This window comes from Perca fluviatilis, chromosome 6, assembly GCF_010015445.1.
Source record: "Perca fluviatilis chromosome 6, GENO_Pfluv_1.0, whole genome shotgun sequence".
In the NCBI taxonomy this organism is placed as follows: Eukaryota; Metazoa; Chordata; class Actinopteri; order Perciformes; family Percidae; genus Perca; species Perca fluviatilis.
Window position 1 is genome coordinate 14,255,214 of NC_053117.1, and position 20,182 is coordinate 14,275,395.

Here is a 20,182-nt window from a genome sequence, read left to right on the forward strand (position 1 = left end):
CTGAATACCGTGAATATAAATTAGAAGTAAGGGTACGTATACTTGTGGACAGAAATCAGAAGTGCTGGTAACAGTATTGAGTACTGGTGAGTTCTGGCCCATTTCAGGCACAGGTTGTTGGTCTGCATCAGTCTATGGTCTGTATTGTTGTCATCCTCCCTTTTTGACACAAATAGGACAAAATATTGTATATTTGAAACACCAGTCCATGTATGAGCTGTGTTAAAATCACCAGCAGTTGGAAAATGCTGAATAACACTATAGCCTAAGTTGTTTTTCCTCTATTATAGCATTAATAGTAATACATGTAAGTAAACCAAGATGTGTTTTGCAATTGCAAAGGTTATCCAGAACATAGATATAGAACCAGAAGGGGTCAGTAGAGATACATGCAGGTGAGCGGATGTAGTATTTAGTCAATTAGCGCTTACCCACTGCTAGTACCAGCTCGGCTCGGCTCGACTCGAAATGAAAATAGTTTCATAAGTAGTAGCTACAGTGTTTATTAATAACAGAGTATCAGACTGTATCGTGTGACATACAGTTGCATGCAATGCAAGTCAATCATAGTGCATACTTCATAGGCTATTAAACATTGCAAACACGTAAAGGAGTACCAGTAATTGAAGGTGAAGTACACTTTGCAAGCCCCTGCAGATCTCCTGTGTGAGCACAGCACACAGATTTAAGACATTGCAGCTGCAATTATAAAGAAACTAATATTTTTCACTCAGATCTATACTAATGATTGTAAACTGTCTCTGAAAAGGACATGTTTAAAAATCAGTTAGGCATAGAATTATATCGTAGATAAACAAAAAGATCAATTCCCTGAGAGCTGCTCTGGTTATAGTAAAAGCTTTTTCATTCATTCCCCATTGCCCAGACCAAACCACAAGTTTGACATTTTCACCCAAACTGTTGACAATATTACACATTTTCGCTGTGGGAATCTGATTAAAGAGGACTGCTTGTAAAACATGATAAAACAATTTTTACATTTTAAATTGAAGTAACATCTTCCCACATTGGGTGACAATATCAAATGTAAGCATATTCCTTATATGCTTGTTCCAACTTCACTGAAGCCATGTGATATAGAGAAATATTCACATTTGTGCAGCTGTATAATTACATCAAATGTATATATTGTAGATGTGTTTTTCATCATTGTATACATGTTTTCAAAATTGTACATACAATTGTACATGACATATTCAATACAGTATATTTGTAAATTGAAATATTCTGTTGTGGGTTTTAAGAATGGTGGTACACATACATTTAATTTGTAATGATGGACAGGTATGAAGAGTTTACCACTGAAAAGGAACTCTGTTTTGTGTAATTTCTCTAAATGATAATATAGAGATAGATGTAAATAGCAAGTCTAAACTAGTGGATACTTTTAATTATTGACTATGACTATTAATTCTTTTTTGACAGAAATGTAGTATATATAAAATATGTAAATATGTATCTGTATACAAAAAGCAAATATTTTCATAAAACCGTCAGTCATACACCCTTGGAGAGAGTGAAGATAGAATAGAAGCATGTGATCCCCCACTGGCTTCCCAACTACAAAAGCTGCCAAAAGCATATTATTTATTAATAAAAAAAGAAAAGAAATTAGTGTGCTTGACAAAAGCAGTGGTTGAGCCTTTTCATTGTCCTCTTGGAAAATCTCACCTTCCCCCGATTCTTGGTGGAGGCTGTGTACTGATTGGACTTGAGTTTAGAGTAATAGTCTGAGAACTTGTTGAAGAGAATGGATATGGGCAGACCGTTGAGGATGATTCCAAAAGAGATGCAGATGAAAGCGAAGAGACGACCCAGTATGGTCTCTGGGTAGATGTCGCCATAGCCCACAGTGGAGATGCTGACCTGCGGGGGGGAGTGAGATGGGTCAGTGGTGAGAAACATGACTCACAAACCTTACCAGCAGGTTCAGTCAGTGTCCTGTTTAGTAGACCTGTGCTCATCCATGTGGCCAATTGGGGCATTTTGCACCTTTATAAAAAGCACTGCATTTTGCTCTTGTTAGACAACAAAGTAGGCAGTAGGATCGGATTAAAACTGGGAGCCAGGACATTCCCAATAATCTATTATTAATCCAGTGACACAGGTAAGTATAACAAGAATAAGTATACAACGTTAAAACTGAAACAATTAACAGAACAGACTGCAACACTGTGTGACTATTAACCAGTCCTAAGTTTGGAGCTCCTCTGCTCTGATTTTGAAGTGTACAGACTATGAAAGACCCAGGAAATTTAGCTGATTATGTGTTACATGATATTTGAATCACTTGCTGCCAATTGGGAAAATGTTTTTCAGTCTATCATGTGGATTGAGAAACAATTGTCTTGGCTTCCATATCTCCCCCTTATTTTTGTGAATTGTTGGTAGTCCAAAGTGATGAAAATAATCAAATAATCATTTTTACAAGCAAAATTAGCCATAGTTTGCTGATGGTTTATTTTTATACTCAAATAATTACATTGCATTTATTAGGACCCACTCTTCCAAAACTATTCAACTGCTGAACTTTAGAATTACCAACAAAGTTTCACATCAGGAGAGGCAAATACTTCTGCATATTTTCATGACTATCCCTAAAATTCCATTAGATTTGCCCAGTAAAATTTAAGACACATAAAAATTTCTCTCCCTTATAACAACAGTATGTAGCCAGTCATCAGTGTAGCTTTCGCCTTATATTATTTGGGAAAAGTGGTAGTGGAAGTCTCTTTCTCAGTTTTCCTTCTTTCTGCAGATTGCCACAAAGTCGGACTGTGTTGTACAAATCTGTTCAAAGGGGTTAACTTACTTTTAGTGAGAATCCATTCATAGTTTTAAGTTTCCTGCTAACAGACGTCAGCAAAAATGACCTATAGTTTCGCCCATGACTCAAAGATGGCACACAATTCTTCAACTTCTGTTTATATGAATACAACAGGAATCTGTAGCAGTGAGCAGTGCTCACAGTTCCCTTCACTATACCCACTACTATCATTCAGAGGATTATTATTTCCTTCTGCCTGAATCAGAAGTAAGATTCTACCACTTGGTCAAAGAGGAAGGATGTGTTAGCGGGTTTATTCACAGGCAGTGAATCAAAGGTTTGCGTTAACTCAAATAAAGACCTTAACTCAGGACATTAACCAGGTTATTCCACCTTATAAAACTGAGCAGGTGCCATTAATACATCAGTACTGTAAAAATATACAATCGGTAGTTTGAATGTTACCATCGACCACTTGAGTCACACATACTGTACCAATGCATAAGGTGACACACCCTGCAGTAGAGCTGACCTCATTGTTTTTTGTAAGCCAGGTAGTGCTGGAGTGTAATCTAATAACATTACGCCTCAGGGCACTACATTTTACTTATGGATAAATAGGTTACATTGTTACTTAAGTGACTTATTTAACTTTTATAATATTAAGGCTTTGTGCTTCCCATATTTCTTCTACTCTACTAACTTTCCTCTATGTTCTTACTTCAGAGTCTTGTCCTGCTGTCTTTTCCACACTACATTTGACAAAGATATACTTACAGCTGCCCACCACCATGCATGAGGAATGCTGGTGAAGTTTGTCTGCGGCATGTCATGCTCCACAGTGTAAACCATGGCCGAGAAGCTGAAGATGCCCATGGCGATGAAAAGGAAGAGGCAGCCCACTTGCTGGTAGCACTGACGCAAAGTGAAGCCGAAGGCCCGCAGACCTGTGGAGTGTCGTGCCAGTTTCAAGATCCGAAAGATTCGCATCAGTCTCATGATCCGCAACACCTGGCCCAGCTTTCCCACCTGCCCCACCGCCTGCATGTCGGCCTCGTGCTTCATGTAATTCTCCTCATTGTCAAAGAACTCCAAGATGGCCTGCACATGCTGAGGCAGGATGGCGATCAGGTCCACCACGTTGAGCACGCTCCTGCTGAAGGATTTGAGGTCAGGAGTGGACACCAGACGGAGCAGGAACTCCATTGTGAAGAAGGCGATGCACATGGACTCCACGTGTTCCCAGTATGTCTTCCCACTGAGCTGACCTGTGGGAGTTCTGTATTGCATCTCCTCCACTGTGTTGAGAGTCATGGCCACCAGGGAGATCAGGACAAACAAGCTGGAGGCCAACGCCATCAGCTTGGCCTTGACGGATGAAAACGGCTTCTCCATCAAGTTCCAGATAGCTCTGCGCTTCTGGCCCATGAACATGTCATGGAAGAGCTCCTCATTCTCCTCGATCTCCACCTCTGCCTCCAGCTCCCTCTGGATCTTCAGCTGATCGTTCAGCTCATCCTGCCGCTCCTCGAAGGAGATGCGACAACAGCGGTGGGTGTTCTTGATCCTCACGCCCCAGTAGTTGATCTCCTCCAGGAAGTTGCGGGGACACAACTCGTCCTTGATCCACAGCACACCGGTCCGGTAGAAGCTGAAGATGCTGTGGAAGACATCTGGATCCCTGTCAAAGAAGTACTCATTGGTGGCCACAATGTAGTCATCACACAAGTCCAACTTCATGTTGTGGTCCGTGTAGGTGGCCAGTCGTCCTATTCTGGTCTTTGGATACTTGGCGGCCGTCTTGTAGGCTATCTGGTAGGGCTTACCCCCTACATTGATGTTGATCATGTAGTTCTTCTTGGAGAGTGAAACATGCTTGGAAGAGCAATATATAGCTTTGTCATCCTGTTCTTCTTCGTACTCAGCATAAATGTCGTAGATGTCCCTGCTCAGCTCCTGCATGGAGTTCCATGTCTTCATGCAGCTTTTCTTGGCCAGCGGATAGGCAATCTCCGAGGGTCTTCGATTAATGTCTGAATCCGCAACTTTGTAGTTGGGGAAAAGACTCGGTCTCCTGTTCCACAAGTTGGCCACCTTGCTGGTGCTCCCCATGGTGATCCCCCCAGACTACACAGCAGACAGAGTGCTCAGATCAGCCAGCATTACTGTTGTCTAATACCCCCCTTTACTGTAACTAAGCATAAGGGACAAGAGCAGGATGCCTCATGGCCCCATTAATGTTGCTGACTGAGAGGATCCGCATGCTTACAGGACATCTAAATACCATTATCCCCTGCTGAGCTGCCAGGCTGACATGGTGTTGGCTCTGTGACATATCTCAACAAATGCCCATCATGAATTCATCATCTTTTATTTGATAAACATTTTATTATATGAGCTTATAGTACTTATAGAACTTATAGAACTGATTTGGGTGATTGGAACACAGAAAAGACAACACTCGCATTTATTTATGAATGCATGGACACTGTGCCATTCATTAATCTTTTTGCAATCCCTACAGATTACTCAAGGAAGTTATATTGGAAGGCTATGATTGGAAAATACCAATTTGCGTCTTGAGTCTTTGTGGAAAAACGACCACACTTTGTGATGACTTTCAAAATACTTTGCAAATTTTTATTTTACGTTAAGTGTCTTTTTCACATTTACAATTAATTGCTTCTGTTGGTTGTTATTGTGCAATGCTTTAAGATTATAATAATGTAGGAGAACAAAGGGAGGCTGGTGGATACATAAAAGAGGATAAAGGCTCTAAGCATTAGCCTACTTTGTAATTAGGAGGGGGTGCAGGGTTTTTCAGAAGTTGAAGTGATTCTAGGCCACAGAATCTAGAAAATTACCTTTTGTTTTTTTATATCAGACCTACTGTATGTAGATCAATAAGGCTGTGCCATGTCATTAAAAACATTCTAACAGGTATAGTGATTTAACCAGATTGAATTGGAAAAATAACTTTTCTTGCAACTGAGTCCTCGTATTGGGTATCAGATTATGGTCCTGCTGATTAACAGCGCCGCCTGACCATAGATGGCATTCTGCAAGGCTACTGTCCGATAACATTATGAACCATTCAGTATATTAACCTTTATTTACCTTCCTGGTGCCAACTACCGCTTACTAGTTAAAACAATTAAGGATTTAGGTGGTTGAAGCATTTAAAGATTTAAATAGAGCTACAAGACTTAAACTAGTCTTGTTAGTGTAGTGTGTCAAGAGAACAAGAGGTGAACTGGATTTGTCATGCAAGCCACAGGGAAAGAAAGAAGAGGCCACAGATATATGATATCATATACTGAATGACAGTGTTCGTCAAGCTTAATGGTTAATAATTTGTCTTTTAAAGCGAGACTGTAACTTTTGGACGAGGAAATAGCACAATCCTCCTCCTGGATAAGTTGGATTAATTGACAATAAAATGCACCATTACACAGTTCAGTATACACTCAAGGATTTTCTGCTACATTCTCACTTGGTCTGATATGACCAGTAGCTCATGGTGGCTGATGTTAACTAATGTTATAATATAATATATAGCACCTTTCACAGACAGAGTACCAACGTGCTTCGCATGATACAATTGTTAAAATAAGACCCAAACAGTAAAATGAGCAAGTAAAAAAGAAATGTTATTAAACTTTAGATATGGTTGTGTAACTGACATTACTGACATTGTCGGCTGTCTGCCTTTTCTCTACTCGTTTCCAACATGTCATAGATAAAAGTTAAGACTGTGACATTTACTGAACAGCAGCCCATGTAATGAAAGCCATTGAAATATCTAACTTGTAATGTATTAAATAGCAGATGATATAATTCCTTATACAATGAAATATTACACATAGTGAGCCAAAAGAAAGATGTACTTTGCCTTGCCACTTGGTGCTTTCCATTTACTACACAATGGCAGCCACCCCTGCAGTTCAGCAGGCTCATTTAAGTATTATTTCAATTTCTTTATTTTTTTGCAGAAAAAAAGAAGTAAAATTTGATTTTGATTCAATATTTTTTTTCCCTTTTTGATCCAGTTATAGTCCAGTGTTATTTACAGCTTATAAATCCAAAGATAGATTGTTCAAGATAAATGGTGTTTTTTAGCCTGACCTTTGCTGATGTGATTAAACACATACAGGGTTTGCTCAAAAGTGTCAGACACTGGGCAGCCTTATCATCCCTTTTTTTTTTTTCAAGTTCAAACTTGACAACAGCAATGTAGCACTACACTCGATGCACATCTTTAGACCACATACAGGTACAATGAGGCATAACATGCAAAATCGGAGTTTTGCGTGAATTTCAGCTTATCATACTTGAAAATATGGGCATGTGCTGGGTCTTACAATCAATTTGACTGCTACTTTGCTACCAGCATGGTTAAGTCAGTCGATCCTAAAACACAGAACACAATTTGAAGTGATGAATACACTAATGCATTCTCAAAGATTAATAGAGTTTACTGGAGTGCGGTAAATAAACACATTAATAATAGACACCTGCCTTCTTAAATGCTAAGATGACACATTGGTATAGTGACAGAATTCATTTGCACCCTTGCAGCATTAATTCACCTCTACCGACTGTATAGGAGTTGCACCTGTGAGCTCACTTTGACAGCATGTGTAATTGTAAACAAGATTGAAAAAGGTTGACAATTTAAATGTGGTACTGTGACAATGAATATTGGGTTAACTCTTCGCAGCTACACTTTCAGGTTTGGTAAATGTGCATATTGTATGAAATATGTTAAACGTTATCTGTTGTAAGGAACAGATGAATGAATGAGAGAGAGAGAGATCTCTCTAGCAGATGGTGATATCACAATCACTAAAATAAATAATCCAAATGTCACAATTTACTCTCTTTGTCTTTTTACTGAGTGACAGAACAGTACTGTGTAATATTGTTGAATAGTTGTGAAGTGTTAATGACTCAGGTTTACTGTATATGCCATGTTTGCAATGCTGCATCAACAAGCCATTAAAATAAGTGCGACCACATATAAAATGTATGTCTACTCCATATCATTAGTTACATTTTTCAGAGTCCCTCTCAATTTACCACAATGCCGTTCACTTAGTTTTGGATAAACTAGTCCTGAGCGAATAGTTAGCGAAGGAAGCTTCAGAGTTTAGTCCGTTCTCAGCTAAATTTAGATGTTGGTTTAGAAAGATTGCAATCTTGGATACAAGTGAAGGAACACCTGAGCTGTGTCATAGTAGGCAATACATAAGTGAAACGCCAAGGTCCCATCACTCATTGTAATTTGTGACAGCTGGGTGATCTACAAGCAAGTGAACAGAAAAATACTTTCACATGAAAAAAGGGAATAGATTAGATTGTCCAAGAAACTCAATCTGCTGTGATCTAAACACAATTTATATTATAGCCCACACTTGCTGGGCATCACATTTGCTTGCCACTGGAATAATTGTAGAAACTGTAGTTTTAACCAATTAATACATTGATAATTAAAAATGCAACTCATATAACTTGATAATTATGTTTTTATGTAAATTATACCTTAAAATTAAAATAAATAAATGATAGTTACGTGGATTTTGACTTTAAATAATGTAATAATAATTTAATTTTAAAATGGAAACTCAAAACAGCTTTCAAATGTTACTTTTTGTTATTCAACTTAAATGCGTATCATACTGTATATTCCAGCTCAGTACTCATGTGTTTTCTTTAGATGAATGCTATGTTTACACGTGGCCGGCTATTTTCATAAACGGACATTTCAACCTCTCCGTTTTCAGAAAAGTGTTCGTTTATATGTACCTGTGTATATATGCCGTCAAGAGCATGCCAAACTTGTAGGTGGCGGTGTAACGAGAAGCTCAAGCCCACGTTAGACAATCAGAATCCCAACAATAGCAACAACAGCAACCAATCACGTCCTCTTTCTCTCTCTCGGCTGCCTAAACCTCCGTTTGTCTCAGTTTACATGCAAACGTGCAAACGAAGTTTTCCAAAATCTCCACTTTGGAGTTTTCTGTGATTAAAAACTGGGTTTTCGTGTAAATGAGAGGCCAAACCGCAGGGAAATATCTGCGTCTTCCCTTCGTGTAAACGGTGCCGAAATCTAACCCCACAGAAGAGCTGAAGCTTTGATTGGACAGCTATGTGTGGGCAGGGGTCTTGTGTGTCAGAGCTAATTACTGTTATTAATTGCACCTGTGCTTTTTCCTGCTGTGACATGTAAAAATGACTGCAATGAAAAACAATGTTGGTTAGACCTCCTCAGATGGGTCTCTTTAATTCTGTAGTTTAACATTTTTAAGTAAAGAAACTAAAAAAATTATTACTGAGCTACTCTTGTGTCTGTATTTTACAAAAATATCGACTCTGAGTACAACATTCAAATGTGTGTGTGTTTTAAACAGTTTTTTTTTTAATGTATTTCCATGTGAACATAAAATTACATTACCCTATGAAGGAGAGATGTTGACATGTCAAGAGCACAGGTGTAAATAATGATGCTTGCTGGGGAACTTGAATAGAACAGAGTCATCGTTAATGTTATTAGTAACACCTGTCACCTACAATGACAAGTTCGTCTGAGGGTCACCTGCATCATTTGTCATAGGGCAGTGTGATTTCTTACTATAGAGACTTAACATCAGTAGAACGTTTGGGATTTTAAATGTTTATGTTCTGTAGGCCTGTAATTATACAGAGATGCATGTTTTATAAGTAGGCTGCAATATGAAATCAACTGTAAATCCTATTCCAGATTTGTATTTTTTTTATTATTATTATAGATATGCCTAACGATAAGAGAAACGTGTACTCACATCCCTGATATTTGATTTCAGGAGGATTCATTACTTTCTAACAGACTCAAATTAAACTTCTCAATGGACATTTTCACCACAGTAGGGCCTGCCAACACTGAGAGCTGCGTAAAGTTAATTACACCACAATAAGACCATAAGACCAGAGATTGTGCGAAAATAAAAGCGTCATAGTCATTTAAAAAAAGAAGCATATAAAGATAAACTAGATTGAACACGTGGTGAATCTATTTATGTATATTCACTGACATGTTGGGACCAACCTTTTTTTTTAACAGTCTTTGGAACCAACTAAGGTGATGTCATCGGTATCTATTTGTGTGAGAATACGTTTTTCAGTAGCCTATATTTCTGTAGCACTGCAGAGCATCTTATATTTCTACATTCATTTTAAAACAGGGCCATGAAAGCAATGAGTTTTTAAAAAGAAACCAATATTGTTTTGTATAATTTCCATTCTTACAGTAAAACTATCATTGTCTTATTTTGAAAAGCACAACCGGAGGGTATTTATACGGCTAGCCGCGTCTGTTTTCATAGGGAAACCAAGGTTGTTGAGGTCTGTGTTGGGAATAGCAGGTTGAAGGTAGGTGTAGATTCTGTTTTTGTGTATGGACCGCCACGTTCGCGTCAGTGTTCTAGCCTCTAAAAGTCTTTTGTTCAGCAGCTTATCGCATAGGTTAGCGGAAATCAAGATGCAGGCAAGTCAAGACAACTGGTAAAGTGCAAGCTAATTAGCTAGCTTGGTAGATGCTAACAAGGCTAACGGTACCGCCGTTAACGTTACCCGGTTCAGGAGAGTAGGCTGCCGAACTCTGTGATGTTGCTCCATTTGTTTGGTTGTCGACTGTGGATAAGTGGATACATTTAATTCGGTGTTCCTTTAAGTACATTGTCACAGTTTTATCGAATCTTAGAAGTACAGTGGCGACTATTTCCTCTGAATGGCTGCGGGGCTTGGGGGTGTTATGGCCCCCCATAATGTTATACAAACACACCGACAGCTTTGCCTACGTTTAACACCGTATCCTGCGTTTTAGCTGCTCCCGAGAGGCTAGTTATGAATATTAAAAAAAATATAACAAAATATTACTATAGTTAAACTGTATATCTTACTGACTTTAGCTAACATTACATCTGCAACCGGTTTGTGAACTTCCTCTGGTGATACATAACTTTACCCAATGTTACTGTCCTGTATTCTGTTGTGACTTATTTTGTATGTGCATGGTTGGAACTGTGAGTCTGAAACAATATCAATGTTTGTCTTACAATATCATCTCTAAAAAAAAACTAAACATTAAGTGCATTTAAGTGCCATATTACATTGTTTTTAAAGATTTCTTTTTTTCTCCAAATGATATCAACCTCAAACTAAGGCATACATTAAACATACACAAACATTATATATATATAAAAATAACTTAAACACAGGAAATAAACTGGAAACACAGCTCACAGGACCTTGTACCAATAATGAAATGTGATGTAATCTTGTTGACTTGAGTTGCAGATGATGTGGGGTAGCTGTGGAGCTTTATTTCTACTGGACAAATTGTAGAAATACATATATTTAATGTATTTATTTTCTAATACACTCATACCAATTCAACCAAAAACAACAAAAGTAAATGATACCCACTAACTGCTCAGCTTCTTTTTTTTTTTTTTTTTTATTAATGCAAAAGTAAGAGGATATTCTATTTTGGCTGATGGTTTTATTTTAGAAAAAAAATCATGGTTACAAGACAACGTGTAAAGACCCAGTTAAAAGTATATTTAAATGGGTGGAGAAGAAAAGACTAAACTGATTTACAAACTCTATTGATGTGGAGCGCAAATGTCTGTGACTCAAGGGCTGTGGTTGAAATAATCAATTTTGCTTAGGAAGGTTCCTAACGGAGTGAAATGACCTGGAAGTAGTTAAGTGGCTGCCATGATAACAGCCGTTTGTATTGTCTAAGTTGTAAGGAAAGGTGCTTCAATGCTTCCCACAAGTCCTTGCGGCGTATCAGCATTTGGCCGTCCATAATCAGAATATTAAGGTGCGCAGTAGCACCAGCAGCAGTAATCCCGTGCATACATTTTATTTTCTGTGAGACATTGCAACCTATCATATAATTACGATAATGCACGGTTTGAGTGGTTTAATAAACCGGTTAATGCGAGAGTCTCCGACATGTAAAATTACAGTGAGCATGCATACAGAACTGTGTATGAATGGATCGCTGAATCCAAGTTACACTGGACATGGGTTTATATTTTAGCCCAGAGCAGCGTCCGAAACAAGTTCGCCCCTCAGGGGCTTTTTCAATATACCGTATGTTTTGTTAAGTTACTACAGTTATGACTACATTATTTTTGACCATGTGTGAAAGTATGAATATTATGTGAGAATGCGCGGATCATCTCTGACAGCATCCGAATCATTACCTACATAATCCACCCAAACGTTTTTTTATTTTTTTTTTTTATTATTTTTTTCTTCTCTCCACTACCCTCTTCAGTCCCTGTAGGCTATTGCTTTTTTAAATGAGGTATTGATTTGAGTGTTTTTATTAAAGATGTACTTGAATGATGGCTCCTTTTTTTTTTAAAACGTTTCCAAGCATGCAGTGATGTCACTGCCACTGATAGTGTGGGACATTTAACCCTTGTGTTGTCTTCCCGTCGACCACGTGACTTTTTGGTTTTCTGGGTCAAAATTTAAAATGAGGGGCAACCTCTAGATCACCCACTATTTAGGTGGAGTCCTTTGCAGCGGCCCAGGATAAAATCCAACCTGCAGCCCTTTGCTGCGTGTCCTCCCATCTCTTTCACTCCACCCTTTCCTGTCTATCCACTGTCACTATCAAATAAATGTAAAAGCCCCCCAAAAAAATCTTTAAATGTTTTTTTTTCTTTAATCACTATTCCCGGTTTTTGTAACGTTTGTCACTTTTTCTGATGTTTCTGTTCATATTGACCTCATTAATGTTGTATTTCTTTCATCCACCCGCTACCATCTAACCCTTATTTACAGTAGATTCGTAGGCCTAACACTTTCTGCTTATCTTAACAATTATTTTCATACAATATTTGGGATTCATGTGGATAAATATGAGTGGGCAGGAAAGTGAGTGTGTGTGCAACCAATAAATACACTTTATTTGCAGAACACCTATACATGTAACACCCTACAGCTCAGTGATTTATAATAACAAAATGACATGCAGCGAGTGCTTCACATGAACAGACATAATTGCACAATAAGAAGGGAAATAAAATGGTGTAGTAATCTTTTCCACCAGGTTGTCCACGTTCATAGAGCATGCATTAAAAAACCCACTGTGGAAACGAATTGTCCAGATGTGCTTTCTGTTGTCCACCTTCGAAAACTGTGTGGTTTCACCAGCAGACCCACGTCAATAACATCTGCCGTCGCGTGATTACCCAGCCGAGTGTAAGGGCAGTCGGATTCTCCTCGCATCTGGGTTCTCTTTTCCTAATTCCTTTTTTGAATTCTCTTTTTACATCTTTCCTTCACCTCATGACGTTTGCCATTAGGGTTAAGGAAAAGGGGTTAGTAAAGGACTTAGGAGGGAATTTTTGGGGGAATTTTCGACCGTGGCCACGGTGATGTCCATGCACAAGGAGGAGCTTTTATGTGGCAGATGGGGGAAGTCATTGGGGCGGTGTATCAACAATAGGCGTTCTGTCTGAATTCTGTCCAAACACTTATTCTGATCTTTAAACAGGCTAAATCCTTCCCTTTTTAAAACCCATCCATACACCCAGTGATTACAGTTTTGAAACAATAGAAACAAAATGGACAATTTTTATTTTTTTTCTGTTTAATTTCTATAGTGCATGATGCAAATGTGGAAATTGACAAAATTCTTTTCAGGTCTTGCTTTGAAGAATAAAGACTCTTTCCATTTCGTCTATCACTGGTTTTCCTGTCTCTGCATACTAATAGGAAATAGTTTAATAGATAGGCCTGTCACGATAACAAATTTTGCTGGACGATAAATTGTCCCAGAAATTATTGCGTTAAACGATGATCTTGTCGTTGTGACCATTTTTATTTAATGATAATGGCATAATAATGCAGGTACACCTTTTCAAAGATCAATAAACTTTAATTTCTAAAGAATATTTAACACTGGAACCAGAAGACATTTTAAATATCCACAATATGTCTTTGATTTTAGTATGTCGTCTTTCACGCTGTTATACAGTTGTGGAATTGCCGTTTGTGACCCATATGTTCTCCCAGGCAATTCGTACCGGCTGTCAAATGTTTGCCGCATTCGTTGAGCGTTTGTGCGATAGACTACAGACTCTGTACTACAGTTAACAATTATTTATGAAACGCTAAATATTAAATTTAAATAATATATAATTAATAAATTCTATCAATCTATGTGGCTATCTGCCACATGGCGAGTAAATGTAACAAAATAGTTCTGTTTTTCAGCCTTCATTTTGGTGAAGCTACTAGGGGTGGTACGGTTCATGAAAAAACACCCGAACCGCTCGGTTCGCTAGTCTCGGTTCGGAGCATGTGTGTACTGCACGGTTCGTCAGTACACTGTTAATGTGCACTAACCTCTTACTGCCGTAGTGCCCACTTTATACACCTATGTTAAAACACTAACTGGAAATGACGAGCGGGATGGGCGTGACAAACGCAACCCATGGCAGCTGATTGGACGATCGCGTCACATGGGTCTGGCTGGTCCCTAATTTCAAAACGGCTCGTTCAGAATACGATCTCATATTGTACTAAAATAGTTCACCGAAACGTGTTTCTGAAAACATTTTAAGCGAGAAATAGGCCATGCAGTTGCTGAATCTGTCTTCATTTCAGATCGACAGAGGTCAGTTTAAAAGATTTTCGTCAGATTTTGAGAGACACCGAGCCGACCGCTCCTCGAGTGGGGTGCCGCTGCAGGTCACGTCACGTTACCTGCAGAAATGTCAAGTGGGAGAGAGGCTGCCCAGAGCTGGAGGTTGCGCCAGCGTCGTTTATAGTCTGGTGTGTGGGAACATTTTGGATTTCATGGTACCTAATGATGAAATAAAACAATATATAGAACTGCCACTGTGTGCATGTTTTGTCCAACATGTATTCAATATGCTAATTTTAGCTATATATCATATGCTGAAGTATATTCTGGAGTGTTAAAGATTAAAAGAAAAAATAACAAGAACTGAACCGAAAATCGTGACCCTAAAACCGTGATACGAACCGAACCGTGGGTTTTGTGAACCGTACCACCCCTAGAAGCTACAGCTACTTTTTTCCTGCTCCTCTGCTGTCGGCAGGTCGGAGCTTCGCGGGGGCGGGCACATGTGCGCACGCTCACACACAAACTCTATTACTACTACTAATATCGCTGCCAGAAAAATTATCGAGGTTGTTTGTTTTTGTTTTTTCCTTCAAATTCTGCAATTAATTGATTTATTGACTATCGCGACAGGCCTAGTAACATAGTTTATGACATAAGAGCTATCTGACACACTGTCATTAAGTGATTGATTACCATTAATAATTGAAAAACAGATTTGTTGTGTCTAGGTTTCCTGTACCCCAACAATAATCAGAAAAGATGGCTATAACATTTGTTATGAAAAAAAAATTGTTTGACCTTTCATTTGGATTAGTTCAAGATGAGTTGTGTTCAACGTAGGCTATATTCCCTCTGAGCAAAGGACCACTGTGTAAAATGATATGTGTTGTCCTGCGCTTCCCTCCACCACAGAGCTGACCTTGGCATGCTCACAAGGGTACACTTTGCCTCGACAGTACAGCTGGCAGCTCAGGGTGGCTGCTGGCTCTCGGTCTCTTTTAAAATGAGTCGGAAAGCCGACCGCAAAGAACTTTACTTTTGATGTTACCAAACCAAGTGAAATGTTCTCTCTTCGTCCCTTAAATGGTCCTAAATCAATACTAGAGTAGCCTACTCCCTTGTTTACTGCTGCACTGGCAATGAATGAAATGCAGAAGAGAATTGAACTAAGACCGTCTGTCTCCACAAAATCATCTGTTGGGTGTTTGATGGTACTTATTTGCAGGGTGCGAACTACGGGGGAGCTAGGGGGAGCTCGGCTCCCCTTAATAAGACAGGCTGCTCTGAAAACATTATTTGTGAAATTTTGGAGGGGGGGTGTCTCTAAAAATATTAACGCTGTGTCATTTTGACGTGCAATTTCCATTTTGTGTAATCTGATCATCGTTGATTATGTGTAAAATTGCAAAAATATCATTCATTCATGCATGACGGTGATTTTTAAACCTAATTCACTTCAATAAAGATAACTGTATGCTATTCTTATCGTGAGCATCAAGGCATGGCGGTGTAAATTCAACTCATGTTAATTGCATGTTAACTCACATATTCGGAGAAAAAATATAAACGTTGGAGGCCATTAATCGGAGCGCAAAGTCCTTGCAATCCATTCTGCAGTTAGCACCATATAGCCATGGCAAAAAGAAAACAAGGCAGTTTAATTAATTTAGGTTTTGCTAAGAAATGGTGTAGCGACAACGTTAATAGCACGACCAATTCACCTGCTGCAAGCCCTGTTAAATTGGAACAGCCAGCAGTGGAGAGACTGGAAGAGCCGATATACATGGCTTTTTGTTAACCCTTGTGTCGTCTTTAACCCTCGAGAGAGATTATCGATTGATTGATTGATTGATTGATTGATTGATTGATTGAATAGCTGACAGTATAACACCTTTTGCATCTTGAGCAAAGTCACACTTGGCCATTGGCTGCATCCTTTGGTTTTAGTCAGAATAGATGCAAGTTACAGCTGCATGTTTTTCACTTCACCTTTTCACATTTTAATAGCAAATTTCTTGTTTATTTTCAGGCTGGAGGCAATTCCAGGTGTAACTCCCAATACACTTTTGTTTACGAAGTAAAGTTGAAGCTCAAATGGAACATGTGAGACTGTGCAAACAGCCCCACCCATTTCCAACACGTGACGTAAATGGGTTATAACCTAGGTCATCTCTGAATGGACATGACCAGGAATCAACCTGTGTTGACTAGTTTTAAACTGACAATTGAAGGGGTTGAACACGGATCGGATAACCCTGGTCATTGGTGTGGAAGTAGCGCACTAAACGCCAGGTTTTGTTTAGCCATTCAGAATCCAAGCGCAAGAGTTTCTCATCATAAACACAATTTTCCAGTTATATTTAACAATGACTGAGGGAAAACTTGATCCAAGAAGAGGCTGAGATTGAAGTTTGTCTAATAATAGGCATGAAGTTGACTGCACCGGTTCAACAATTTGCATTCTTTTATTAGCTCCCTTTTTTTTTTTTTTTTGTATTGTATTACAGGCCTATTGGAAAAGATTCACAGCAATGTTAAATGTTTCTGCAATTGAATTTTCTGAGTAGTACGACATACAGACCACTTATTTCCTGTTGAACAGGCACAGAAAGTACGTGCATATCGGCACATCACCAGATCAACTGTAGTTTGCTGTGTCAGTACGGAAGACGTGAGACGGTTTGTTTTTGGTGCGTTCTCATTCTTTGAAGTCAGCTTTGTATGTCAAAAGCCCAAATACAATACAGCTGCAATGCTGCATTTTGAGTGACCTGCAACTGGCGATAAGTGCAATGTAGGCAATTGCTAAAATAGACAATTAGACACACTTAAAGGAAAGTGGCAACTCACAAATTGGTAAATTACAAGTCTTCATTCCAAAGTAACTCCTGGAGTATAATTGACATCACAGATGTTTGAGTACCATAGTGTAGGGGCAGTGGCTTTTGTAGAGCGGTCGTCCACCAAACAGAAGGTGTGTGTGTGTGTGTGTGTGTGTGTGTGTGTGTGTGTGTGTGTGTGTGTGTGTGTGTGTGTGTGTGTGTGTGTGTGTGTGTGTGTGTGTGTGTGTGTGTGTGTGTGTGTGTGTGTGTGTGTGTGTGTGTGTGTGTGTGTGTGTGTGTGTGTGTGTGTGTGTGTGTGTGTGTGTGTGTGTGTGTGTGTGTGTGTGTGTGTGTGTGTGTGTGATATGAGACTAGATATCGTGTTAGATTTTGGATATCCTAATATGTCATAAGTGGTGTCTTTTCCTGTTTTTAAAGGCTGCATTACATTAAAGTGATGTCATTTTCTGAACCAGACTGTTTAACTGTTCTATTATTTGCCTTTACCCACTCACCGTCATTATATGCACATTACCGATGATTATTTATCAAAAATCTCATTGTGTAAATATTTTGTGAGAGCACCAACAGTCAACCCTACAGTATCGTTGCGGTATCGAGGTATTTGGTCAAAAATATCGTGGTATTTGATTTTCTCCATATCGCCCAGCCCTAGTTGGTAACACTAAGAGCTCTATATAATTGCAGTCCATTTTACTGAATGTGTAATTTTCATATCTTTAGTAAAACCTTCACCTCTTTTCTTTCAGGTTGCTGCTGGCTGCAGGTCCCTGTGGAGCAGAAGAGCATTCCCCCTTTTTTCCTCATGTCCCCCCCTGTGTGTTTCCCTGTGTGTTAGTGACCACGCACCCCCACCCACCCCCCACCCCCACCTGATCCCTCCTGTCGTGTCGCCACTCCAGCCTGAAGCCCCCCCTCTCACCCCATGCTTGGGACAAAGCCAGCTCACTGCCAGCCCAATGACTGCCTGGATCGTCCTGCCTGTCAGCCTGTCTGCCTTCTCCATCACAGGAATATGGATAGTGTGAGTTACAGCAACACTTGACTGGGTCACAAAGGCTCTCACACTGAAACATAATGTGTTCACATTATCGGGCGTACAGATGGGTCAACAAGTATTGATGTGTTTGCTTTTGTTACCGGGTATCACAAGCTATTTACATGATTTAAAAAAAAAAAAAAAAAATGTAAGCTGGAAATTGCAAACAGGAATTTTCAAATATTATACTGAGATATTTGCACTGTCAATTAATATTTGAGTATATTCACATGCTCCAGTTCGTATCCTTTGATGGTGAATGACCCTTTTTTTAGTTTCTGAAGCCCAGTATAATCTTCTTTCTTGATAACTGTTCACCTTGGATCCTCAGGGATTAGAGCAGTGTATTTGACAGTTGCCACTTGTTGCGTTATATTATGGTGTGTTCTTGCTCCCCAGGTATGCCATGGCTGTGATGAATCATCATGTTTGTCCTGTGGAGAACTGGTGAGTGAATTTTTTTTTATTTATTTATTTATTTTTTCTCCTTTTTTGATTCGAGAAAATAAAGACATTTTAGTTTTTATTTGGACATCTTGTCCAATTTTCACAGCTACCAGTGGAGAATGAACTGAACTCATTGTGTCCTTGCTCCAGGTCTTACAATGTAACATGCACAGAGGAGCTTCCGCGACCAGGCTTTCCCAAGACGTGCTGCACCATCCAGGACATCCCCCTCATCAGGTCTGCTATTCGACCTCCTCGTTGTTTCTGCAGAATACAAAATCAATTTTGTGTCCGCAAAGGCCCTGAGGCATGAATTAGCACCTTGTTATGTTGTGGCTGTGTGACAGTCATTAACCCACGCTTTGCATAAACTGCATTAGTGTAATCTGCAAATAAGCCTCTAACTACAGGCGAGTACAAAGGCACTCTTGCAAAAAGGCATCATGAGACTGGCAGGCTTTTTTTATTTTTCAGTGTTTGGTGTGTGTGTGTGTGTGTGTGTGTGTGTGTGTGTGTGTGTGTGTGTGTGTGTGTGTGTGTGTGTGTGTGTGTGTGTGTGTGTGTGTGTGTGTGTGTGTGTGTGTGTGTGTGTGTGTGTGTGTGTGTGTGTGTGTGTGTGTGTGTGTGTGTGTGTGTGTGTGTGTGTGTGTGTGTGTGTGTGTGTGTGTGTGTGTGTGTGTCCCTTTATCTGTTCCTATACATTTTGATTGCACAGCACCTGGCAGTCTGTCCTGGTAGAAATTCGGACAGATGGCAAAGGGACTGTGGCCTTGCATACAGTGATATGTGTGGGTATAGGTTATTCTCCTACCTTTTTAACACTGAGAGCTGTTTTGTCTTCATGTGTTACAGTAAATGTGGCTCCTTCCCTCCTGAAAGCTGCCTGTTCAGCTTGATTGGCAACGTTGGAGCCTTCATGGGTAAGGCCTCGTTCTAACTGAAATTAAAACCATGCATGCACATGGTGTCTGCAAGAGTAATTTATTTAAAGAAATGTATGCCATTTTTGAAAATATGCCAATTGGAGTTTTTTTTTTTTTTTTTTCTCCCTCAAAAAAAATACATTGCCAAGAGTTAGATGAGATTGAATCCACTCATGTCTGTACAGTAAATATGAAGATACTGCCAGAATATGGTTAGCTTAGCATAGTTTAAAGGGACAGTTCACACCAAAATCAAAGATGCATATTTTCCCTCTTACCTGTAGTTCTATTAATCAGTCTAGATTGTTTTGGTGTGAGTTGCCCAGTGTTGGGGATATCGGCCGTAGAGATGTCTGTGATGTTGTGAGCAGTTGTGTAGGAACTATTTTCTTTCTACCATAGTTCCCACATGGAACTGGTCAGTTTCTACATGAAACTACTCACCACTAGGTATGTGTATATTGAGTAACTGGGTCATGACTTCTG

At 39.3% G+C, this 20,182-nt stretch overlaps 2 protein-coding genes across 3 annotated transcripts in view; one reads left to right on the forward strand and one right to left on the reverse strand.

The window, feature by feature from the left end:
• LOC120560400 (transmembrane protein 150A-like) overlaps positions 1–20,182 on the forward strand; it is a 28,861-nt gene that overhangs the window by 2,303 nt on the left and 6,376 nt on the right. Inside the window, exons 1-5 of one of the 2 annotated variants that reach the window (XM_039802864.1) lie at positions 10,134–10,195; positions 18,037–18,311; positions 18,726–18,773; positions 18,924–19,010; positions 19,626–19,693. In XM_039802864.1, the coding sequence (XP_039658798.1) occupies positions 18,247–18,311; positions 18,726–18,773; positions 18,924–19,010; positions 19,626–19,693 (268 nt within the window). In that variant the 5' untranslated portion in view covers positions 10,134–10,195; positions 18,037–18,246. Of the gene's footprint in view, positions 1–10,133; positions 10,196–18,036; positions 18,312–18,725; positions 18,774–18,923; positions 19,011–19,625; positions 19,694–20,182 lie in introns of those variants that run through there. The other variant, XM_039802863.1, reaches the window with a different exon arrangement.
• LOC120560399 (potassium voltage-gated channel subfamily V member 2-like) lies at positions 484–5,026 on the reverse strand. Its single transcript, XM_039802862.1, has 2 exons — positions 3,566–5,026; positions 484–1,887 (listed from the first exon to the last, which is right to left on the reverse strand). The coding sequence occupies exons 1-2, from the start codon at positions 4,898–4,900 to the stop codon at positions 1,633–1,635; spliced, it is 1,590 nt and encodes a 529-aa protein (XP_039658796.1). The 5' UTR covers positions 4,901–5,026; the 3' UTR covers positions 484–1,632.

Bases quoted from the DNA above. Each gene is read 5' to 3' on its own strand.
- LOC120560399 (XM_039802862.1), bottom strand. From the start codon at position 4,900: ATGGGGAGCACCAGCAAGGTGGCCAACTTGTGGAACAGGAGACCGAGT. The intron at 1,888-3,565 runs GTAAGTATATCT...TCCCCCCCGCAG, and splicing joins ATGCATGGTGGTGGGCAGCT to GTCAGCATCTCCACTGTGGG.